This window comes from Dermacentor albipictus, chromosome 3 (assembly GCF_038994185.2).
Source record: "Dermacentor albipictus isolate Rhodes 1998 colony chromosome 3, USDA_Dalb.pri_finalv2, whole genome shotgun sequence".
NCBI classification, from domain to species: domain Eukaryota; kingdom Metazoa; phylum Arthropoda; class Arachnida; order Ixodida; family Ixodidae; genus Dermacentor; species Dermacentor albipictus.
Window position 1 is genome coordinate 34546169 of NC_091823.1, and position 26297 is coordinate 34572465.

Genomic DNA, 26297 nt, shown 5'->3' on the forward strand with positions numbered 1-26297 from the left:
CTCAAGTGCGACCCTATTGTCATATGACTGTGCGTGGGGTCAAAGATGCTTGGTGTGGTGTAAAGTTTGTTTACTGTGTGTTGTGCGCTATTTTGATCCTACTTTTCACCAATGGGCTGCTGCTTCAGCTGCAACGAAGACAAGCGCTCACAGGTAGAGGTTACTTGTTGCTGGACAAAGCGATTGTGCTGTCGACCGTGCCAATTACATTCGTCCTGTCACGAGAGGTGACATAGGCTGCCGCTGATCGCTCACCGCTCCGCAACACCGGCACGCTCCACTAACGTTTTCGATATTGAAAATTTGTACCGGAGCAACTGCGGAAAAGGCCGCGGTTAGCTTCACTGATTTTCAGTGGTGCCCACTGTCATGTGCCTTGTATGCGCAGTGTGTTGATGTGAAGGTAACGCCCACTATCGTGACACGAACTCCGATCGCGCTAATTGGTCATTTCGCTTTCTTCTCTTTTTTTTTCCCCCTACGAGTTCGCTAAGCATCCTGCGTGCTGGTTGAAGTGTGTCCTTACATTTGATTTCTGTTTGCTGTCACAGGATGAACCCAGCGAGAATTCTCGACTGCTAGCAAACCCGGTAGGCAATGCATCACAGCACTCTTTCCAGTAAGTGTCGTGACGTTTGGAAACATGACGCGCTGCCTGCCCTATCTCCCTGAGCCCCCTGCCCTTTCTCCCTGCGGTTTTCTCGTGTAATCGTCAAGTAGATAAACTACAAACGAAAAGCGTGATATACCTATCTTGGACAGCTATTCATTCGTCAGAAGATAAACCGCTGGGGGACAAGAGGCAAGAAATAAAACACACAGTCACGTTGTTTTTTGTTGGTATAGCGTTTGCATTATTTGTGGCATGTATTTCTTATAATTTAAATCGTTAACATAGGTTAACAAATGTCTCATCAGAGAGCCATACAATGACGTCAAGCTATATGTTCCGAAGTCTTCTAGCCTTTTGCGCGGCATCGTTATTATGGTCAGTGCCTACGTTTGTTTCATAGAAAGTTAGTGATGTAGCCTTGTAAGATTTACTAAAACTTGTACAATTGTTCCATGTAGTCCGGCTAATTGTAGGATGAATTGCAACTCTTGTGCAGTGACAGTTACGGTGGCACGCAAAGTGGTTCGGCACAACTTGCCAAAGGGGATGACCAGAATGCTCTCAACAGGATCATTCATCAGACGGCGGCGTGAGTAGATTCAACCGTTATAGTTCTTGCTCTTTTTGTCCCAGGGTGCATACACAACACGGTAAATAATTCATGGCGCACACGCACACACACGCACGCACACACACACTCAATATTCAGGTGCTATGGTGATTTTTGTTAATGTCATATCAGGGCACATGACACATGTCTTGTTGCCTTGTTGGCATAAGTGACAGGGCAGCCATCCATTTTGTTACCGAAGTGAGCAAGGAATGTTCTTTGCAAATACCACTCTCTTTTGGATTCATAGGCTCAACTTGGAAAGCAGGCCACCATGTTACAAGGCAGAAACTGAATTGAAGAGTGGTGACTTGATATTTTAGGCCTTGAATACAGTTCACATGTTTCTTGAAGAACTACTGATACAAAATTTATGTTGCTGTCTTTTCTTAATGCATAGATGTTGATCCAGTTTCTCTGGCTCTATTATCTCTCTGGCTCTATTTTTATTGATCCAGATTCTTCGGCTCTATTAGAATACAATGTAGTCCTTCTTTAGCAATAAAACAAATTAAACAGGCCCGAGTAGAAGTTGTGTAGAGAGAGAGACAGAGGAAAGGGGTAAGGCAGGGAGGTTAACCAGAGGGGAAGATCCGGTTTGCTACCCTACGCTGGGGAGAGAGGGGAGGGTGAGGTAAAGTGGTAACAAAGTAGAGAAGTTGTGTAAATCCTAGACATCATGGAGAGCTGGTGCGGGAGCTTAAGGTGGGACACAGTCGCCCATCTCTCGTTTTTGTGTCTTTTGGGGCTTTCCAAGTGTGTTCTTGTAGTAAGAGTTGCTTTCTTGGTATTCTAGAAGAGTAATGTACTGGTACAGCTCAAGTAATTTGTTTAATTAGTGTCCCTTTACACAATGAATTTTATATTTGAATAAGCGCAGCAAGCTTCACAAAATGGTTTGAGGCGACACTGCAGTGGACAGTATTATTATCACTGCACACGTGCTCCTGCACATCAGCTGACCTTGCATCAACGTACAGTCCATTCTATAAGTCATTTTCAATTATCAAAAAGCAATTGTTTTTTGCTATCATTGATTCCTTTGCATGCGCCTTTTGTCATCTGATTATGTGTGCCAGAAAGTGACGTTGCCTTTGGTTAGGCGAGCAGTAAAGCACATTAACTCTCTGCCCTTTGGTACGCGCTACCAATGCCTAGTGTTCGCTGCTGAAGACTTAAGCCAGCACGTTTCCTCTATGCTCCCTTCCCTTTCTCCCTTTCATGTACCACAACGATTATTCTATCCACACACTTGTCTTACCCATACTTTTGAAACTCTTGTCGGTATAGTGCCTCTCACCTGCTGCTAAAATGTGATAACAAAAAAATTCGTCAGAAATGAAAAACGTGTACTGATTCAACAAAATGAAAGTTAAAAGGAAAACCTTTGTGGTTCACTTCTAGGGCATAGCAGTGGTAGCGATAATAAGGTATAGCATTTCACTCTAGCTCCTTGTGCAGTGTTCTAATGATATGAGGGGGGAAACACACGAGGCATACACAAAGACAATCTGCTGCTTTACAGCAGAAACAGCACCTGTCGTGATGAAGAGTGCCACCAGCACCATTTGTCTATCCACAATGAGAATATATCATAAGAAGCCAACAAATACTGACACCGAAGACAACATAGGGGAAATTACTTGTGCTTAATAGATGAAATAAAGAAACACTAAATTAATGGAGATGAAAGTGGATGAAAAAACAACTTGCCGCAGGTGGGGAAGGATCCCACAACCTTCGCATTTCGCGTGCGACGCTACCGCGGCGCCATTTCCCCATCCACTTTCTTGTGTATTTACGTTTCCTAGTAGAACCCAGGGAGTGTTAGCCAGCGCCACCACTCACAGATCTTGGCGGCGGACACGGAACATCCTCTCTGCCGCAGGCGTCGCAAGAATGCGATCTTTTTGGGTGAAGGCAACCGGTCAATAAACCCAATGAAAATGTGTTATATAGCTTTAGCTTGGTGTTTACTGTCCGTTATGCTCAGGCCAGTGTATGCACACAGCTGCTCAGCATAAATGTTAGTGCCATGCGCACAATGCTCATGCCAGCAGCAGAAGGCAGAATGCTGCACTGGCTCTCCTGTTGAGCCAATTGAGCAAAGCGTGACCGTGCACCCTCTTGGCTTCATTTTTACAGCAACATGCTCTGCAAGTCCCTCAGATCTCTGAAGACCTTTTAACCCTCTGCTTGCAGGCCATGTATGCACTGTCAAATAGCGGGACAGCATGGTGGTAATGTGAGTGAACGTGCCTTGAATGTTCATATGTCTGTTATCGCAATAAAACCTCAATGCATTACCACAGAAGTCATTGCAGCAGCCTTTCTCATGTTATTTTTCGTTGCTAAAGCCACAGCCGTGTCATTTAACAATAATTGCATTTTATGCTGATAACCACATTCATTTACAGCGGCCACAATTTTTGCAGTGTGTTCTGTCTCTGGATCTTGGGAGCTTCACACTTTCCACAAAAACTTCACACTTTCCACAGTGGTTGCTGCAGGACTCTTGTCACTTTTGATAAGATTCTTCATTTTATTTATTTATTTATTCACAATACTTTAAAGGCCCATTAAAGGACATTGAATAAGGAGGGCAACAGTAAATATTACATGACAGAAAGATAACAAAGTGCAACCTCGTTATACAATATTAACATGCAACGAATTCTGGTAATCGCGAAGTATTTCACGATTAGAGGTGGATGCAGTGTGATTCAGGAGATTGTTCCAATGTGCAGTAGCTCTAGGCAGTGGTGAGGAGTTAAATACCTGCGTTTGACCATGAATGCGCATGAACTAAGTGCATTGTGAATGCATCAAGATGTGCGCACAAGAGCATGAAGTGGCAAACAGTGAAAGTTGCTACGTAAATGTACCTGTGAAACAGACAAAAGAGCAATGACATGGCGATCTTCAAATGACAGAAATGCAAGGTCTTGTTTTATTCAGGTAATGTTCAAATGATACGAAACATGGTTCGTAATAGGGCTTTGTGATAAATGTGGATTGTGGAGGGAAAAGTGGTGCGAGTTGAGTGAGGTTGGCTGTTTTATTGGTGATTTCAGAATGAAGAAGCATACATAAAAACAAAATGAGAAAAGTAGACATAGTGCACACCTACTGTTTTCCTAATTTACCCACTTATTATTGTGATAGCAAGTATATGCGCAATCAACATGTGTTTGGGTTGTCTCGGTATTCGTGCTGTCTCAAGTGCGATGGTGCTTGCACAGCCCACACTACAAGCATATGAGTGTGACAGCAACGGCAAGCATTAAAATCAAGGAAGCTTGTACCTGGATGCACGCTGCCTTCATGTGTTTCCATCGTTTAAGACATGACCTGCAGGATTTGGAGGCATGGCCCAGTAATGTTGTAAAAGCAACGGCAACACAGGGTATTTGCTTTGGGACATGCACGCTGTCTGCACTGCCAGTGCTCGTCACACCAGCGTTGTGACCGAGAGCACTTGCAGTCATTAGGTGAACTGTGTTCATGTGTCTGTCTTTGGATGTGTGACATTGCACATGTTTATTTCACGAGTGTTGTTTACTGTAATTTATGCTGCCTATAGAACTGTGAGCCTCACTTTGTGTATTATTCTAACACTTTGCTGTTGTCATCAGTACTTTGCCCTTTCAGTGAAACTGCAACTTGTTTGTTTCCTTCATTTTAAGGTGTGTGTGAGGTGTTGTAGAACTAGCGTGGAAGACCACACAGTGGCTTAGATGTCTACTTTATCTTTTTGGTGATGACATCTTGACCTTCACATTTATTGTGTCAAAAGAGTACTAGGGGTAAAGTTCCAAAACAAGAGAGGTTCACAGGAAGATGGAGGCTTCAAGTGACTAACTATGGTAGTACAAGGAATGTCACTAAAACCAAAGTTTCAACAAGAGCATTTGCTTTCGTCTGGGTGCTTATTTGTGCCGTTACAAATTTTATGACTTGCCTTGGTGATTATTCTTGCATTTACGAGGCATCTTATTGTACCATAGTTTCCATTAGGAAGTAGCAAAACTTGTTGGAGCAAATTTGAGACACATAATCGCTATTATTTTTGTTTCATGCTACAAAGCAGATTTTCTTACCCATTGTGTGCATAACGAAATGTCTGTACATTCATTTGACATTTGCGCACTTTCTGTAGCACTGCACTTATGTGTAAGTAAGCCTGTGAAGTGAAAAGCTAACATTGAAACTGCTACCACATTCCTAATCTTTAGTCTGCCTTTAATGCTTTCTTTTACATGTCCAAGTTACATTCCCATCTCGCAGTGCTAGTGCTATTGAAAACTATGTACTGGAACGATGTTCATTACACACCAGAGCAGAATCACTGTCTCTGTGGTAGCTGCATATCTCATTTTGCTTTGTCCTCTTGCAGGAACGTGATCGACGTCTCTGCCCTAGACTCTCAGCTGGAGCAGCATGAGTATCTCAATCGGGGCCGGCAGTACGCACAACGAGTCTCCGTGCTCGCACTGCCTGCGGTCGGGCTTCCGTGCTTGCTTGGAGGAAGCAGTGCTCCACAGGAGGTTCTCTGTCGTCCTCCTGTGGCACCGCTCCAGTTGCAGAAGGTACGCCCTCTTCAGAGCAGAGCAGTGACGTTTTTTTTTCATTTCTTTCTTTCCACAGTCGAATCTCGTTATAGCCATCGCATCATTGCATCTGACACAAGGACACTTTCACTATACATCCAGTGGATGTATAATGGATGAGACTCCTGAACCAATTATGTTATTTTGATAAAAGCGCAGTTTCCAGTGCCCAAATATACACAGAAAGTTGACCGAAATTGCACCACGCTGTGCCAGAACAGCTTCAGCATGTGTACTCCAGCAGTGTCCACAAACAGCGAGCAGATTCGTTCTCCGAAAAAGAGTGCAGCTGTTCACATTCCGCACACCGTGCAACAACACCTCTCCTGCAGTTTCTCGTAGTTTTCGTGCTTATAACACTGGACTTTTCCACGCATCCAGCAAGTGGCCAGTGTGCATGTGGCCACTCTCTGCTGTTGTCACTGCTGTCTGAACAGGCAGGCCGGCCGTCTTGAGAGTGTACTAGAATGCAGTTGAGTGGGCCGAGTGCTGCAGCGATCCCTAGCTCAGGTGCAAAACAATGAAAAGTAGGCTGAGGGTGCTGCGAGCAACTAGATATTAAAAAGGCGTGCACTGCAACGGGTTCAGCAGGCGGGCACCTTTGTCTTCTAGGCCGGCATTATGTAAAACTATTCCAATCTGCTTTTATGCCCATATGGGTGAGGCCTGAGCTACTTTGACCTATCACGAAGGGCTGGTGGCGGATTTGCAATAAAATGTTGCAGTTTCACCTGAAAAGCAAAGCATCGATTGTGATAGCAAATTACTAAGCAGCTATACGAAGTAAGGATAGTAGTTTCATCAGCCATATAAACTTGTCAACATTCGCTTACTAATTAGTGGGTATGGTGTGACGCGTGCATAAGCAAACATGAACAAAACTCGTTCGGTGACCACGGAAGCTCGCTGTTAAAATACTAAAGTGAGGTAGCGCAGCTGCAGCAGCGAGTGAATTTACCTTTGTACTGCCTCGCTTCAACACGAACGAAGCGCTGAAAACACTGCACACATGAAGCTGTCAGCACTCACATTCTATCCCCATCACAGATCGGTTTCAAGATAGACCACACCATACGCAGCTACTCGCCGGAGTAGAACCCCTCCCTACCCTCCCCTGCTGTCTTGTGCGCGACAAAAGACGGCGCGCTTCCCCCCTCGCATGCGTGAGATTAAGCCGCTATCTGCGACTCACCCTCGCACGCTTTCGTTCTCACATAGAGCATATGGCGCACGGTGACTATGTTATCACCCTTGGACTTTATACAGAACATCGCGGCGACAAGGGCAGCAGAAACGCGTCTGGAGTGACCATATAATCACTATTGCAATACAGACAGATTACATTAGTTGTATGTTATACCAGCCCAGCATGAATTGCAGCTCTCTAGGTCTGTGGTGACATACAGTCACCCAGAAATTATGTTAGTGTTGATTGGAGCACTTAATTTCATGGCATTTTCCACTATCGTCTTGAGCATCAGCACGAGAATATATAGTTCAATCGTAGTTTCACCAATTTTTCCTGCTTTATAGGAAAGCATGCCCCGTGCTGCCGCTTGACCCACTCTTCTTTATTCTAGCGCACTATAACTACAAAGCATGCTTATACTTGCGCTTTGTGTTGGTTTATTCTGTGTTTTGTCATGATTTCGAAGTGCACTGTCATATTTTCTTATTCCACCAAAATTCAGATCGGCCTGCTCCAAATTTCTCCGAAATGAAATTTAGTCTACTTCAATGTGCAATTTTGTCACCTACAAACTGCTCCAAAATGCAATTTTATTTGCACCAAAAATTGCTCCAGAATGACTTTGGGCAGTCCCTCCCCTGTACATCTGGTATTCGTTATAAGCGTGCATGCTAATTTCAGTGGAAAGAAATCTTGGTTGGGTTTATGCAGAAAATACGCAAACGTGATTCTTCTAACGGGCCAGCAAAGGAGCTCCTGACAATTTTGAATGACTGCTAGCTGCTTGCTGTGTGAATACATGGCATGTAAATAATGCTAAATCACATATGCATTACACAATTGTTGATGTGCCCCATGCAATCGGTGTGCTCACACTGGATGAGCAGGTCAGCTTGCCAGCTGTGAGCCGATCAAGCCATTTCGCTAGGCAATGTTCAAGTTTATTGTTTCATTACAGGTACATATGTACAGAAGGTGTTATACAGAAAGAGGTCCCACACTTATAAAGTGCAGCAGGACCTCTTGTTCTTAGTTACATAATGATGTATAGCTAAAAAGGCGTCAGTTGCGGTTATGATCGAACAAATAATGGATTACACAATTTCTACAGTTTCTACACAATTTCTAGCCAAAGCATGCGTATTCATCTAGAATGTGGTGTTTCCGATTGCTCTCGCCTAATCTATGGCATTTTTGCTACCACAATAGTACATTCTTGAAGCTTCAAGCAAAAAAAAATTTTTTTGCTTTTACCATTATTGTCTCGTGTGTTGCATTTTTTGGTTTTATTGTAGCAGTAGAACACTCATTAAAATGAAGTGCAGCCAACCAAATTTTTATTTACTTGGGATTCGATAATTTTGTTATATCAAGACTTGACTACACTGGCTGAACCTTAGAGGCTTCTTTAAAGTAGTAATTTCACATTTTCACAGTAATTTCACAGACAAACAGCTCTGCTCACAAGTTGTCTGATGGTTTCTCTGGAAACTATGTGACATCAACAAAATGATACTACTGGCATTCTTCTTGCGTCTAGATGAAATACGAATATAAGTTCATTGTAGACGTGAAAGTTTGTCACTGCATCACTTGCACAGCCTGAATAGCGGCAAGGTTGTGCAATAGCAAGATAGAATTGGTTCACAATGCAAAGTCAAACAACATGACATTGCCATTCAATGCCAGGGAGACTGTGTGACTTGAACTTATTTCTGTAAAGACAAATGTTAATGTAACGGGGCCATTATCTGAGCTTGTTTGTGAATTTGTGTGAAAAGCAGTACAAGAAATGCACCATAGGCTATGCTTAAAGGGACCCTGAAACAATTTTGACGGTTTTGTACAAAGGTATTGAGTCCTTAGGGTTGGCCTGTCGGGTCATTAAGAAATGCATTGAAGCACTTTGCATAAAACGTGTACTTTATTATAAGGTTTTAAAAAGATACATCGCTGCCGATCGCAGCACGCCACTCGGCTCAGGTTTCAGCTGCCACTGACCAAGTGACGCGAGGTGACCATATGATGCCGGTAGGGCGAGTTATCCGATGGCTGCCCAGGGTGCGTCAATAATTTTTCCAACTTTATGGCCAACAAACATTGTTCGTAATAATTGGAATTTTAGTTGATTTGTTCCTCTAAACATAAAGTAGCAGTACAAGAATCCACAACGACAATTTATAACTACTCTCAAGCACTTCCAGCAAACAGCAAGTGTCATCTGCTTGTGTTACAATGTGCTCTGTGTCGATGCAAGATGCACAGTCTGTGCTGGCCTTGATCGGTCTTTTCGCAAGCACCATGGTTCACTTTTGCGTTGTGGGCTGCAAATGTAGCGATTGGTGACATGTCAAGCTGAGACATTGTGTCCAGTGGCGTAGCTAGGTCGTCTGGCACCCGGGGCCCATAGGTCTTCTGTCACCCCCCTCCCCGGGTGTAGCCTGCGGAAAGAGGGGTGTCTTAAGACGTATATGACACCCCCCCCCCCCCTCACTGGCCCCTTGCACCCGGGGCCCCCGGCCCCCCCTGTTGCTACGCCACTGATTGTGTCCCTCTGCAAGGCAAACATGCAAGCGGAGGGGTTGCGCCGCTGGTTGTCGGTATCCGATCAGCACCAGCATCTACGCGTTTGCGGCCGTCACTTCACGTCGGGGGATTACTGTATACCACAATTGTGTATCGTTGCTCCATCATTCGGGTAAACACAAGCACAAGTGGACTGGGCCTGGGCGTTTTACGGGATGAGTGGAAGTGCAAATGTGAACGGCCTGCGTGGTGCTGCTGTCTGGTGGCACAGAGTTCAACCAAACACAGAAATAGTATAGCTGTAACTTAATGTAGAGTACTTTGCTGCTGGTGTAAATTTTTGGCAGGAGAGTAACCGTGAACATGTCTTTCGAAATGTTTAAAATGTTTTACACTTAGTTACAGCAATATTAGCTCTTTGGCTGCTTAAGCTCTGCACAACCAGGTGGCTGGACCGTGCAGACCAGTCAGGCCGCTCAAGTATGTCTACGCTAAAGCTTCTTCAACACAGCAATAGAAGTATGGAGGGTCTTCACTTTACGCCTCGACCCATTTGTCAAAATCAGCAGCTCAACTGTGGTTAGCGGAATACCGGACACGCTCGACCCTGCGACAGAATGCTTGCAACATGCTGCTTCGATAGCTCTTGCTTGGGATCGACTGCCAGGTGGTTGGTGGAGAGGTTCGAGAGGCTTCGCATGCTGGCTCCAAGCTAACCGGGGAGTAGACGACACAATGTCCTATCATGACCCTTCGAAAACTGTTATTTGCAGCAACTGTCGAGAAAAATGCTACAAATTAAGACTCAAATGTTTTCTACGTAGTACAGAAGCTACAGGCTTGGGTTCAGGCTAGTGGTACTTTTGTTACCTGCGAACTGAACCGGCCAAGCTAAGCTGCAACTTCTTTCTGTCACACAAGCAGCAGCCTGCATACTACACACCTTGTCTGGAACTGATAATCATTTGCCGCACCTTAACTTCCTGCTCCCAGTACAGAACACACAGACAAGAATTCTTTAGCTTGTTCTGCGCATACTGAATACCATTCCGCCCTGCGCTATTGCTTTGGAACAAACACTTAGTTCCACTTAAAAGTAGTACCTACAAGGACACCTACAAGCAATTTTCTTTGTGAAGCGTAGCCAGCATAATGAATCAACAATATCTTACTGTGTTAGTACCGAAGCCAGCTTCCGCAGTGATTCAACACAGGATGTCAATTATCAATTGTTAAATATTGAAAGTTCTGTAAGGTATTGTTGATTCAACCCTTTCTACTCTTTCTTTTCTATGCCTATTTCCTTCTTCCAGCAATGAGGTTGAGGTGTCCACCAATGTGCGAAACAATCACCGCAGTTTTTCATCTGTATAGCCACTTCCTCCTCTCTCTCAGCCCTAATTAACCTTAAATATTGCATAATGCGGTCTCATAATCTAGCCCAGTGAGACATTTTTTCTATTTAGTGTAATCAAACACTTCTTATTTTGGGGGTATTTGGCCACATAGCAGTTAATTCAGACAAGCCCTGGTGCCCAGCTTGCAGAAATGCTGCATATGTGCGATACAAAAGCAGTTCTAGGATCCAACCATAATGCATTAGTGGTGTACACATCATTATAGCCATCACTCTGAAAGGATTGGTGGGAGCCATGCAAACCATGCAAAGGCACTTTGCACTTTATGTTGTCCTGTATTCATGTTTTGCACCTTGCATGATACTATGGCAGGCCAACTGCAATATTTGTTTCTATTTGGCTACATTTGTTATAAATAAATAGTACATATAGCACTATTGAAGCAATCTTGGCAAAGTTTCAGAGCTGGTAATTGTCAAATTTTCTTATTAACAGCCTTTGAACAGTACCTAAGCAGATGACACATGTACCTATCAGCCAGCTGATGAGATGTAAATCCCAGTAGGTCGCTTCCGAGACTTCCAGCGTGTTGCAAGAACCCTCTGAGCTCGAGGGCCACATGGAGAAACCATACTGGTTGCCAACATTATAGGTCCCACGTCATTTTCGCCAATCAATAGCAGAAAGGTGTAATAGTAACAGAAAGTATTGGTGTTGTATTGAGAAATTACGATTTGTAGTGTTTTCTGAGACACATCCGCTCGTATTTCAAACACAGTTTGGCGCTGAAGCTTCTGTGTATATGCATTATCTGAAACTGGGCTTTTTATGTGGTCCAAAATTTTATTGCCGTTGGCCTTTAAGAGGAAGCTATAGCTCTGGTACTGCTGTCTAAATACATGTATAAAAGGAGAATTCGTTTTTCTAGGCAACCACCGTACCAAACTTGATGAGGTTTGTTGCATTTAAAAGAAAAACTTAAAATCTAGTGACCGTTGGTTTCGAAATGTTGGTTTAGTCGTCAGTTTTCGCTAAAAAGTGGCTAATATTGCATATTTTCAGAAAATGAAACTATCACGTTTACAACTATAACTCATCAATGAAAAATGATATCACAATTCTGTGAGTACATCTAAAGTGGTCAAAATTAGTATGTTACACATGAATCTAGAAAATTTAGTAATATGGAAATACAGCTTTTGCAGAACCCTTGTACACACCGGAACAAATTTGCGTAATATATAAATTGATATGTTGAATTTGTCCGCTTTGAATTATCTAAGGGATGCCATTTACAGAACCACGCTATCTGTTCTTGATGGAGTGCTATATATTTATTTTTGAATTTTTAATTATTCTTTCAACAAAATTCAGGCCCTAAATCGAAAGTCCACTTCAATCACTAAAATTTAACTCTCTTTCTCTCTCTCTCACTCTCTCTCATATGCAAAAAATTTTATTAAAATCAGTCCAGTGGTTGTTTTAGAAAAGCATTTTTGTGTTTTACATGTATTTGAATAGGCTGTGTTGGGGTTGGACCCGATCTAAAGCTTCCTCTTAAAGTAAGAATGACAGTTGCCTGGATTTGTGCGCAGGAATTGCAAAAAAGAAATGCTGGAATTTTGAGATTTAGTAGGTGCTATCGCTACCATTGCAGCGGTCAAAGGTGAATTTTTGAGATAATGTGAAATAAAAATAATAGTGAGAGCTGTGATGGTTATTGAGCTTGTTCAAAGTGTTGCTTAGTGCTAATATGATGAAATACTAGGAAAGTGTCAAGACACAAGCAGTGATTTGTTCCACTGAGCACACAATGAGCTGGATTTGCTAGACATTGAGATAAGCTCTTGGCTTATCTTAGGCTTATCTTAAGATTAGGAGTGAAGTCGAGGTTTTTACGAAAGCCCGTCTGGTTGGGAGGCATCATGAAGAAGGGTAAAAAGGACGCCAACCGCTGAAAAAGTACAAAAGATGTTTCGTCTCCCCTGACGGGAGCCTTGTTCACAATCATGAAGAAAGGTAAAAAGAAGGACACCGACCACTGAAAGAATCTTCACAGCCGAAACGTCTTTTCTTGTATTCTTTCAGTGGTCGGTGTCCTTCTTTTTGCCCTTCTTCAAGATTAGGAGTATTCCTTAAGTCAAGTTGCAAGGTCCAGTGACAAGGGCAAGCCATTGGATCTTCAAATGGCAAAAGCCAGTAGAGGGTATGACTGCCACAATGGTGAAAGGTCTGCCATAGAGATAGGCAGTGAATTTATCAACTGCTGATAGGAAACGACGACAGTTGCGCTTGGTGAAAGATAAGTTGTTCTCAGGGGTTGAAAGAAGGCAGATGGCATACACACTCGCACAGTTCTGGCCTCACTTGAGTTGCTTCAAAACATCTGCTACGCTGTGGCTACTGATGTCAACGTAGATTGTCACAAGGGTAGAAACATGCATATAGTATGTGCTGAAATTGATATCAGAATTAGGTGTTTAATAAGTAAAGATAAGGCATAAACTTGTTGTAGATAGAGCATAAACCAAAGGCATTGTAAGAGTTGCAGACATCAATGCAGATAACTGGTGAAGGTAAGCAAACAATGTAATTGAAGCAGTACAAGCATGTGGACCATTTGGAACTGCTAAAAAAAAGTCCTGCACATTTTGAGTTTTCCCAGTGCATTGCAGGCTACGTGACATTATCGTAAATGGTTGGGGGGTAAAGCATTGCCCTGTGTTATCCTTTTTAGTAATGACCCTAACAAGCACCCAGTACCTAGTTAGTGCTTTTGTGTTTGGCTGCCAGCACTCCACCTGGATTGTGAGGTATTTAAGAATATTGCTTCCAATCAACATGTACATTAATGGGGCCCCGGAACACTTTTTGAACATAGTAAGAAAATGTTGCTCATCTGTTATCAAGGCTGCTGTGAACATGCGAGCCAAATATGCATGCAGCAGGGAATTTACAATCTCGTGTCAAAAGCAGTGAAAAATTGCTTGCCCTCGCCTCCACAATGTTCTCATGCAGTGTCATCTCAAGCAGTTAGACCCACATCTACTGGCTGATTTTGTTATTGTGAGAAGATTCTCAGTAGTACAGTTATTGCTTATTTGAGTTAAATCAAGAACATAAATGTCTGCGACCTCAAAAAGGCAAAATTCATTTCATCTTTGCTACTGCTGGTCTACACACGGAAGTTACGTGTGGCTGCTGCACATGGTCTCTGAGATTAAAAGCATAGTGTAGATATCGCAGCTGCCACGTGGTGCCACCACGAGTCATCTTGCCACCGAGACATTTGATCTTTAGCCTGGGCCATTGGGGCATTGCTTTCTTGTGCTCCCTTGCCATTTCCCCTATGTAGCATTCAGCATGCTAGTGGAAGTAAAATGAAAGAGAAAGCAGCACACCGGTCCTATAACTATGCTTGTGCTCTTTTTCAGCGGGAGATTCGTGAGACAGACCTAATAGTGGCGTCATTCTATGATTACCCAAATAGGTGCTTCAGGGCCCCTTTAATATTCTGTCTTTGTCTTCTTTAGCCCCTCTGTTCCAAAGTAGCAGCGTCGATTTTGGCACAGAAGATGAAAACATATGTAGTCTTAGTCAAATGCTGGCCACAGCAACATTGAGAGCGCCACTTTCCTGATTGCGACCAGGTTCTTTCTCTTCGTGATCAAACAGAAGCTTATGGCTTTCAGTAGGGAAGCATTATCATTGGCATAGAGAAAGTAGTACTGCCAGTGGTCAGGTACCATCTGGACAATGAGTTTGACCAGCTTGTGTATGCCATTGTAACCCTTGCAAGCCTTTAATGGCCATTGATAAGCAGCTCCAGGTGTCAAGGCTGAGGCTTCTTTGCATAATGAAAATAAGTACCAGTTCTCCCTGATGGATTTGCTTCCTGACACACAAATAGCTAGAGTTTCTACTACTACTTTACCTTTTCTGGGGCCATGGGATCAAATACTTGTCGCAGATGCCAAATTTCAATGAAAGAGAAATGCAAAAACACCAGTGTACCATGTATTAGGTGCACATTTAAAAGACCCAGGTGGTTAAAATTAATCTGGAGTCAACCACTATGGTGTGCCTCTTAATTGGAGCCTTGTTTTAGTACGTAAAACCCCATTTGGACCCTCAGTGTAATCTCTTAGCTGTCAACTATGTATGCCAGGAGCATCGCTAAGGAAGACAGTGTTGTTGGGGTGTCACTGAGGGATAGACAAGAGACTAACAAAAAGCCATACAATATTAAAAACACACTGAACGCTGCTGTTATGAAAGCAGTGGCAAACATGAATGTGTGATATCTGATCTGTGCATGCAACCCTTTTTGAATCCACTATGCAGTTTCGAAACTCAAAACAGTATAATTAAATTTTGACATTTTTGAAAACCCTTCTGAAGTAATGCTAATTGTAACTTATTGAAGCTCAGGGTAGTATTATAGAAAACAGCAGTAAAGGAAACAATATGTCATTTAGAGCAATTAGTATTGTAGCAGCGCGACTATTGTCTCCAGAGCTGGTGAAGAAAAACAGCTCACGTTGTTAGATATGGAGCTGGTTCCTGCGATTACTTCGAGTTCCCCAGACCACATCGGATTGCAGCACAGCTAATTGAGGAATGCAGAAGCAGGAAAGCGCATTCCAGAGAAGCGGCCGAGCAGACAAGTTTAAGGCAACGAGTTTACATGCCAACAAGTTCGTGCGCCGCCGGGATTAGCAGGTGGGCATCCGACAATGAAGCAGGTGCAGCCCTCCCCTTCTCTTTGTTCGAAGTGCATTGCCAGTCTGCGAAGCAAGACCGCAGCAAGCCGCCAGGTGTGACACCACGACACGGGCGCCTACCATTGGCTGAAAGTGGCGTCATCGGAGTGGACTCTCCTATTGGTCAAAAATGACGTGACTTACAGTGCTCGAAGGGTTTATAAGAAGCCTTCCAGAGAGACCTGAGCATTCTGGGACATTCCCTGATTCCCTGAATGACCTCTCTCGAACTTCTTGCCGCGGGCCGCAGCGTCCGAGTTGCTGCCGGCCCGTAATGACTGTACGAATGTTAATTGACGCTCACCTCCCTGTATAGAATGTAGAATAAATCACCCGCAAGTTTGTGGTTTTCATCCCCGAAGTCCCGTCCTCCAACCCCTACAACGTGCATGTAGCGCGAGAATAGAGAGTTTTAGAATAGGGGCCCCAAAGAAATAGCGTCGAAGCCACTGCGCATGCGCGAGACGCAAACTGCGTTTGGGTTTTGCGTTGGGAACGCTATTTCACCGATTTAGCGGGAGCCCAAATAGTGGTCCCAAAAGCTTTGCGTCAACAAACATGGCGGCACCCGTCGAAGCGATGGCTCTAACCTAGCACCAAACTGGGTTTGATTTGCGGTAACGCGTGAAGTACGCAAGCTAGGAGAAGTGACTGCAATTATCGCTTTCTCTCAACTAGCGTGTGTTATGAAGATTGATTCATTAGACGCCGCTGATTCTGAATTTGATTGTGGATTTTACGGCTCATAGGCCTAACACGGCTAAGCTTGGCTGGTGAAGGCACGTAAAGTTGGGTTTGTTGCTGAAAACTAAGCGCAACTAATTGTTTGCTGCTTGAAGAATAACCTCTAAATTGTAATTAAACGTGAATACATGCAAGTCAAAATTACTATTCCTATCATAAATGTTATATTTTATTTAATTATTTCTAATAGCCTTTCTTAGACGCTGTAGTGGCGCTGTCAGCGCAAGACGCTATCCGCAAACGCAAAGCCCTATTTTAATACTCTTCACTCCTGCGTGCCCCAACACCAACACCCGCAAAGCTCTTTGGGGCCCCAAAATATTGGGGCCCCTATTCTAAGACTCTAATCTATAACATGCTAGTGCGCTCAACCTGAGTGGCCGTGGTATTGGCCGCTCTAGAGATCCCACGGCACCATAGCTAATCCGCCTAAATAAACTGTGGCTACAGTAGCTACTTCTTTTTGCTGCCTCCCACAAATTGGCGACATTGGACGAACGATCCCAGAAATCGGTGACTCCGCACGACCGAGCCCAGCCATGCCAGCATGAACGCACAGACTCTACCAAGGCGAGAGTGACGTGGCCTCACACGAGGACCAGCAGACGTCCCACGGCTGTAGGGTGTCTGAGAATTCTACATCGACGTGCCTGACATCTGGTTCATCCAGCTGTATAACCACTTCCCGTATTAACAAGGTTCCAAGCACTGGCTGCGTTCCAGATTCTGGCTGCGTACCAGGCTCCAGCTGCCACCCCCAGCCCCAACTTCTACGAGGACTTGCGGGTAGTTGTGCTTGCTAACTATGCCACCTCGAGTGCTCAGTCACAACAGCTCCCGCCATTTGGACTGTTGCATCATTCCGTGTCTTGTAGTTGCACATCGCCTGAGCCCACCCGTGTCAATTGTCGGCACACACTGGTCCCAGCATCAAACCTCTACTTGGTCCGTGAGTCTCCTCCCCACTTCAAAGGCAACTGCACGACAACTGTTTCCAAGAAATTCACTGGGCTAAACGTAAGCACTTTCATCTACATGACTGCTGCTTGGACGCTCCGCAAGGTTTTTGTTCTGGGGCACCTCACACATCACCAATTCAGAGGCTCTCCCACTGGCTCTACTAGGTGCAAATTTCACTCTGGCAGGCACATCCACGCAGCAAGCACAACCTTGGCGATGCCTTCAGCAATCACTGCAACCCTGATGCTGCAACCCTGATGCTGCAACCCTGATGCTGCAACCCTGATGCTATCGGCATTTGGGATATCACTGCGAGTAGCAGCAGGCAAACCTTCCAATGTTCTGTGCTCATACCTTCCGCAGATGCATGGCCTGCTGAAGTTTTGCAGGAACAGCTCTGCCATCTGGCTTCTTCAGCTCGAGAATCACTTCTACATCGACAATGCGAGTGACCAACACTTATGCTATCTCCACACAAGTAGCGAGCTACCAGGTGGTCTTTTTTCGAAGCTCCGACTTTTACCAGGCCCGGGCATCTATGAGAACCTGCGGCAGGTTGTGATTTCGCAATACGGCATCGCTGTGGCTGCACCTTGCTCACAACCTATGCCAAGACAACGTGCCCTATGTCCAGACACTCAGCCACGGCCACCAGAGAACTATTTATGCGCTTCGCCGCAGCACAGACTTCAACTACTCTGGACTGACGCTACAGATTGCCACTCATGTATATAGGCTCGCAGTCTTTCTTCTTTCTATACATGCACCTTTTGCACATGTTCCAATAGTGCTTTACATTAGGAGGGAGACCCTGTAGTGGCGTAGCTATTGACACCAGATCCGGTGAAGAAGACGGCTCACATGTATGCGGCGCGAGAATATAACGTGCTAGCGCGCTCGACCTGAGTGGGTGCGGTATTGGCCCCTCCTGAGATCCTGCTGCACCATGACTGGCCAGCCTAAATAAACCAGGGTTACGGCAGCTGCCTTTTTGTGCCTCCTTCCACAACATATATTGCTTGTTTTTCTTAAGTCATAATTGCGTTTTCAAGTATTTCATGCACCCAGTATGTCTGTTAGTGAATCAAACTGGCATTGCAAGTGTCAATCTGATAGGTAATGATGGCTGTTTATCCTCATGGGCAGGCTTCAAATCAAGTACAAGGAAAAGGAGTGCTCAAAATACATAACTGTAGAGGTCATATCATGAGATGCCAAAAAACAGACACCAAGGAAAACATAGGGGAAACTACTTGTACTTACTAATTGAACTAAAGAAATGATAAATTGATGGCAATGAAAGTGGATAAAAAAAGCAACTTGCGCATCAACTTGCCGATCCCACGTCATTGCATTACGTGTGCGATCCTCTAACCAATCGAGCTACTGCGGCGCAGTTTCCCCTTTGACTTGGGTATTTATGTTGCTACTAGAACTGACCTTAGGAGTTTTAGCCAGTGCGAACCTTGGTGGCAGATGTGGAACATCCTTTCTGCCTCAGGCGTCACGAGTACGTGATCTTTTTGGGTGAAGGTAGCTGGTCAACGAACCCGCACATGCTACCTGAAGGCATCAATGTTGCCGGATTCGAGACCCTCGTTATGTAAGAACCAGAAGAAATGGCGTTAACCGAGAGGCCCAATTTTTATTGACCATATCATGAGAAGCCAACAAACAAAGAGACCAAGGAAAACATAGGGGAAATCACTTATACTTACTAATTGAAGTAAAGAAATAAATTAATGGCAATGATAGTGGATAAAGAAGCAACTGTGGAGGGCCATTCAAACGAGGGAGCATCCAGTACTACCCAAAATGACAGTAGCTCTTGTAGCACATCGCAGATCAATAATAGAGGTTTTAACCTTGAGTGTGAACTTGAGTGAATAGTACTTTAACCCATATCCTCAACTTTCCTCTGCTCATCACTAAAAACCTACTGTGGTAGTTTAGTCACTATAGCTTTGCGCTGCTGAGTTTGAGGTTGCAGGTGTGAACCCAGCTGCATTTCGATGGGAGTGAAATACAAAAACACTTGTGTTCTTAGATTGAGGTGCATGTTAATCTGGAGGCTCCCCCTACAGTGTGCCTCATAATCATATTGTGGTTTTGGCATGTAAAACCAAAGATTATTTTCATTTTTTTTTTTGTTATGTCACTTTAAGGCAGCATAGTAGCAACACCCTTCAGCTGAAATTGTCACTGCTCGTCTGTGACATTCCAAGGCGATTCCTGATTGAAAATTTTGTAATTGTGTGCTGTGTCAGTGTAAGCTGAAATGTAATGGAGTGAAGGGGTGTTTCTCAAGCAACTTCTCATTGCAGGAATCGCCAAGGAGCATTTTTTTTTTTTTTTTTAGTGTGATTAGTTGAGGCATAGCAGTGTCATACCTGCCAGCTTGTACAATTTTCTTGTGAAGTGCCTGATTACTTAGAGCTTGTTGACATTTGTCGTATTGCTGTTTTTTATTTGTACTGTTTTTTACTGTTATTTGTACTGTCTTACTGTTTTTTATTTATGTCGAGGTGAAGGCAGAGCTGATATTAAGAGAACATGTATATAGCCACTGACCAATTTTTCATACACATATGTCATTTGGACCTATTTGCAGCAGCAACACCAACCTATAGACGCTGAAATTTGTGACTGTTGCTGATGCTCTCTGCGGGCTGATGTGAACTGGGGCTGTATTTTTTCTTGTTTTCATTGCATGCTGTATTTTGGAGTGTTCCTGTTGAATCTGCAACTATCGGCAACACCCTTAGTGTGGCTTCACATTCCGCTAGTCAGGGTTGACCCAGAAATAAGGTTCCCATCAATTTTAGAAATAGACAAGATTGTTTATTCTCCCAGAAATTTACATCATTGGAAAGATGAAACTTTGCTCTATTTTTCTACATAATCGCCATCTTTTTCTGCGCATTTTTGTAGGCGGTGCTCCAATTTCTGTATCCCAATGTCGGAGAACTCTGCCGCCAACCCGTTGAGGAAGTGTTCCACCTCTTCTTTGACTTCATCGTTGCTCCAGAAGCATTGGCCACTCAAATGTTCCTATAACTTGGGGAACAAGTGATGATCACTAGGCGCGAGTTCTGCGCTGTACGGTGGGTGGGGCATGACAGCGCACCCAAAGTTTGTCAAAAGTTCGTGGGTTTGAAGGGAGACGTGAGGTCGGGCATTGTCATGAAGCAGCATTACATCGGCTGCCAGTTGTCCTTGCTGGCGGTTCTGGATAGCTCGCCTGAGTTTTCTTAGTGTTGCACAATAACCGTGCGAGTTGATTGTTGTCCCACGTTCCATGAAATCGATCAGCAGTGTCCCCTTACGATTCCAAAAAACACTGGCCATGACTTTGCCAACAGAAGAAGTTTGTTCGAACTTCTTTATGACTGGTGACTCTGGGTGATGCCACTGTTTGGGTTTTTGTTTCGTTTCCAGGGTGAAATGAACCACCCACATTCTGTCTCCCATAACAATGGAGTCCAGCAATCGTTCCTTATCTTCTTGACACTTTTGAAGAAACTGGCAAGCACAGTCGAAGCGTTTCTCCTTGTGGTCTGGTGTCAATAGCCGCGGTACCCACCGAGCACAACCCTTGTGATACCTCAATTTTTTAGTCAAAGCTCTTTCCACTGTACTGTAAGAACTCTCAGTAATCTGAGCTACAAGTTCACAAACAGTGACCCTCCTGTTTCGAAGCACTTCGCGTTGGACCATGTCAATAACCGTCTCCAAAACTGACGGTCTTCCACCCCGTTCTTCATCGTGGGCTTCCGTCCGACTGGCACCAAACTCACTGCACCACTTTCGGACGTGTTGAATGGACATGCACTTGTTGCCAAACACCTCTGTCAACTGATGTTCTGGCATTAATAATCAGTTCATGTGATTATTGTCACGAAGTCCATAAATTGAGGTCATTGCATGCACAAAATTGCTTATGATTTTAAACTGGCACTTTTTATATTTTTGCACTAAATAAGTGGCAGCTGTTCTTATTGTGGTCCTTACAAAGCACTGAAGTTATGATGGAAAATGTAAACTTCGTCTTGCAGTATGTGCATCCATGGAGACCATTTACCACAAGGAATAGTGAGCAAGTGTAAGCCTGTCGATCACAAATACGATAGGGCATGTTGCTCTGCATTGAAAAATCTGAAGGTACATACAAAGAAAGGACCGTGCATATAACCTTCCATGAAGTGTCTTTCTGTGTTTCCTCTTATTTATTTCAATGCCCTAACGCCACGAAGGGCATTACATTGGGAGAGTGGGTGATATGGAAAAAAAGAAGTCGTGCAACACTACAAAGAAATAAAGAGGGAAGTTCATGTCAGTAACTGGTAAGAAAGAAAGAAAAGCAAAAAATTTGTAGTTTCCCGTGCACTTTCCTTGTGTCTGTGGCTGTATGTGTTACAATCCATTTAATTTCCAAATTTTTCCGTTGCACCAAGTGTACCATACAGCTTGTATGAGTGAGAGTAAGCATTTTGTACTCATGTTCGATGAAACAGCGGACTGCACAACCGTGGAGCAGCTGGTTATCCACAGCAGGTACATTTTCAATGGGGAATTAAGTGTAAAATTCCTGCCCATGATTGATGTACTGGGCAGCCTCGAGCCACATCTTAGTGATGAAAGAGCATTAGCTCTCAATGGCACCAACATTGCTTGTGCTGTAGAGGATTTTATGACCAAGAAGGGTCTGCTCTTTGATGCCCTTCGTGGAATTGGAACTGAAGGTGTCCCTGTTTTGACTGGAAAGGAGGGTGAAGCTCGGAAGTTGTTGATTGAGAAGCAAAAAGCTCTAACACCATTAGAGCTGTTAAGGGAGCTGTTAGAGCTTAGGGGTTCATTGTGTTAGGTTGTAGGGATTCATTGTGCAGAACACAAGCTGAACCTAGCAGCATGCCAGACAGCCAGAGCAGTTCCGTACGTCAGTAAATTTCAAGAACTGTTGCAGCAGCTGTACAACTTTTATGCATCCACCTTGTTCGGCCTGGTGCGGAGGGAAGGTCACCAAGCCTTCTGCCACATGGTGGCAGGCTGTTGGTGGTTCATGCCCAGCCATCCGCAGTAATCTCTCGGCCATCATGGTCAGCCTGCCAGGAGAGGCAGAAGAACGCAGCGACATCGAGGAAGCAGGGCTGTTCAAGTTTGTAATGAATGTGAAGTTTGTGGGGACCCTGTTGGTGTGTGAGCTACTCCTGTTAGTTGATAGGCTTTTGAGAACATTTCAAACATCACTGCATGTGGACCTTGTGCAGGGACTCGTCAAATCATGCATAAGGACCTTGGAAACACATGGCACCATTGAGACAAAGGCTAGTGGTTTTTGTGTCAGTCATGCTGTACAGATGACAGTCGCAGAAGAACCTGAGGAATGGCGCCACAGCACCAAAAGGGCATTCAACAAGCTGGTAGAATATGTCAAGGATAGGTTTCAAGACCACACCCTATATTGGCCAGTTATTCTGTTGTGTTTGCCCGAGGCAGCTACAATGACGTGGTGCATTTCAATGGAATAGAAATTGCCAATACGCTGGAAAGGCTGTGCCCTACTCTTGGCAAGCCATATACTCGAGACATGCTTGCAAAAGCTGACAGCAGCAGACTTTTTGCTTCTTGTGGCACACAGTGTGAAAGAGCCGTTTCCCCTTATGGTGCACATAGCTGGATCATGCCTTGTGCACCTGCCGCACACGGTAGACTGAGAAAGACTTCTCAGCTATGAAAATTATCAAGACACAACTGAGAAATTGCCTCAAGGAGGAGTTATTGGACAGCCTCATTTGTATTGTGTGTGAAGGGCCTGACGTTGACAGCTGCCTTGGGTGATAGGGTAGTGGAAAAGTGGGCCAAGCTGAATAATCCTGAATGTGAAGTATGTAGTCTTTTGTATTGTTGATTGTGCATGAACGTCTATTGTAGTGTCATTATTCACCCCTCCCTCTAGTCCTCAAATGTCCACCTCTCAAAATTTTCTAGGGAGAACTCTGCATACAGGCTATAACCACAGGGTCTCAATGTGAAAGGTCACACCGAGTAGTAAAATAATTGGTATGTGAAGTGTACTGTTTCCACAACAGCCAACCAAATGGTTGGCTGTTGTCTCCATTTTTGGTTTGTAAATACATCTCACAGGTACAGCAAGCTCACTGCAGTTACTAAATAATGTCAACAAGTCATTGTTGGGTACCTGCAAGATATATGAAGCAACACATTGCATTCATAACCAGGCACTGCCACGCTTGTCATGGAAAAGCAGTATGCTTATATGTGGACTGAGCCATCTAAAAAAGTTGTCATTTACTTTATCATATGCTAAAGAGGATGAAGGCAAAAGCCTGTGCGTCCACGAGACATTAAATTACTTGACATTCTCATTCAAATGCATTGTTACTTCCTATTACTTGTTTTTCCCGCCTAAGGTCATGGATTCGAACGTCTTAACTCTATCTAAATTAACTTTAGCTTAACACCAAAGGTCACGAGTTTGGTCACCAGTGGTGGCATCATTAATTTTGATGCCATTGAATTTTGATCCCACCAAACTTCGAGCGTTCAACTCCCACCAAAGTTTGCGAGTTCAAGTGTCTTAAATAACTTTGCCTTAACACCAAAGGTCGTGGGTTCGAGTGCCTTAACTCTATCTTAATTATATCTTAATTAACTGTGCCTTAATTAACGTGAGTGTTCATGAGCTTGACTGCCATCAATCTTGGTGCCATAACACCGGACAGTGAATTTTTCGATAACGCAGAACAGCGAATTTTTCGACTCATGAGCCACTTAACGCCTTTGCTTTAATAATGGTTGCATCAGAAGTATGAGCACTTTCATGGAGTGCGTTTCCTTTGTGGACGCTGTCACCCAGAAATAATTTACTTTCAAGCAAAACGAACTCAAAATCGTAGGTTTGCGAGTGGTGGCGCTGGCTAATACTCCCAATGTTAGTTCTAACCATAAAGCATAAATACCCCAGAAAGTGGATGGGAAAATGGTGCCACGGTAGCTCAATTGGTAAGAGTATTGCATACTTAATGCGAAGACGTGGAACAGTTCCCCACCTGCAGCAAGTAGTTTTTTTTTCATCCAATTTCATTTTTCGGTAATTTATCATTTCTTCAATTAGTATGTACATGTAGTTTCTCTTATGTTGTTTTTGGTGCCTGTTTGTTGGCTTTTGTATGATATGATTAATAAACATTGGGTCCCTCAGTTCCCTCACACAGGCTAAGTGACTGTCGCCAGCCCAATTCAGAGAGGATGCCATTTGTGCTCATCATCATGATTAGTCTTTCTGTGGTTAGGTCTCTTTCTTTTTCCTCTCCAGAAGTTGCCTTCTCGACACACCGTAATCCATGTGGTTGAGAAAAGCTTGAATTAAGGGAAACTGCCCTTTAAACTGTGTGTCACAAAAGCACAGGGCTAAAGTGTTTATTCCTTCTTTTAAGTAAACGTGCCCGTCATCTGAATTTGAATTATTGCGAGCCAGTTATGCCTTATGTTAAACCAGTACGTATTAATTCGGACAGAGCACTTGAGACAGACTTAGAAGTCAGCTGCATCTTCCTGTCAGTTAATAACATGCTGGCTTACCATAGTGCTGAACCAACCCGGCCAAAGCTACACTTTACTATACCAGCTGTGCTGTTATCTTCTGTGATCACCTGCTTCGTGCACCCGCCATGGTTGCTCAGTGGCTATGGTGTTGGGCTGCTGAGCACGAGGTCGCAGGATTGAATCCCGGCCGCGGCGGCCGCATTTCGATGGGAGCGAAATGCGAAAACACCCGTGTACTTAGATTTAGGTGCACGTTAAAAAACCCCAGGTGGTCGAAATTTCCGGAGTCCTCCACTACGGCGTGCCTCATAATGAGAAAGTGGTTTTGGCACGTAAAACCCCAGAATTCTTTTTTGACCTGCTTCATGCATTTTGCTCCTTGTTGCAGATGGATGCCCTGATGGAGAAAGTCCAACAGGTACTAGCCGATGTCCAAGTTGAGCACAAGGAGGACTTGGTAGTCCAACTCTGCAGTCCGCCGTAGCAGTCCACCGTAGCCATGTCCAGCGCGGGGCACCTCCTCTGGCCTGCTTGAACTGTATTCTTGTACATATGCTGCCATAAAATGCCTTCACATACGTGGTCATTGTTGTCCTCTGTCATCCCAGTGTGACCCAGCCCTTGGAAGACAGATTTGATCCCTGGTTTGGCCAGTTACATTCGTACGAGGAGAGAATGTATCGAGACCTCTGTGATCACGTGCGAAGTTTGTATTGCAGCATGGGTGGTGACATTTCGAAGGGGGTCGACTTCCAAAACGCTGCAGGTGCATGGCAATGAAAGGCAAATGGTCAAAATTAATCTGGAGCCTTTCACTGTAGCATTGCACTTGCTGTGGAATATTGAATCCCATTAATCCCATTATTGCCCCAAATGCTAACTTTATGGGCAGAGAAAGAACGATTTCGTACCTCCTAACATACATGCCTAAAGTTCCCGTTTGGAAAATATACATGTGGTTTACCTTCTGTACTTATCTAAAACATCTAAGCAGGATATATGCTTCAACTAAAGGGGTATGCCACAACACACTATTCAAACAATCGTATTAAATCACTTGGGACTGGTATCCTTTCAGATATTTATTTTCATTCACAGGATGACGGTGGCCATGAAAGTTAGAATCTGCTAAAGAATCTGCAACAACTCGCTTGTTTGAACAACTAGCCCTGAAAAGAAAAACTTCCTGTGCTTGAATTTTGCACCATGACCCGATTGCTGGCCGAGCCTTTGTTTTAATATGCAATGCAAACCTCTCTTTCCGATAAAACAGTAAACTACAGCCACGTAGGCTCTCCTTTGTTTTGGTTCCAAGTCCTTTCTGGCTTGCAGGGTCTCTTGGTTAGAGTGCACATATT

General features: G+C 44.1%; 1 protein-coding gene across 1 annotated transcript; it reads left to right on the plus strand.

Annotated features, from left to right (window-relative positions):
- The first annotated feature begins 14 nt into the window (after positions 1 to 14).
- Positions 15 to 25525, plus strand: Lamtor1 (Late endosomal/lysosomal adaptor, MAPK and MTOR activator 1). Its single transcript, XM_065431912.2, has 5 exons — positions 15 to 153; positions 552 to 619; positions 1110 to 1202; positions 5620 to 5812; positions 25328 to 25525. Exons 1-5 carry the CDS (start codon positions 112 to 114, stop codon positions 25421 to 25423), a joined length of 492 nt encoding a protein of 163 aa, XP_065287984.1. The 5' UTR covers positions 15 to 111; the 3' UTR covers positions 25424 to 25525.
- The last annotated feature ends 772 nt before the right edge of the window (positions 25526 to 26297 follow it).

Coding starts and splice junctions, on each gene's coding strand:
- Lamtor1 (XM_065431912.2), top strand. CDS start 112: ATGGGCTGCTGCTTCAGCTGCAACGAAGACAAGCGCTCACAG. Junction 620..1,109: donor GCATCACAGCACTCTTTCCA/GTAAGTGTCGTG, acceptor ACTCTTGTGCAG/TGACAGTTACGGTGGCACGC. Junction 1,203..5,619: donor ATCATTCATCAGACGGCGGC/GTGAGTAGATTC, acceptor GTCCTCTTGCAG/GAACGTGATCGACGTCTCTG.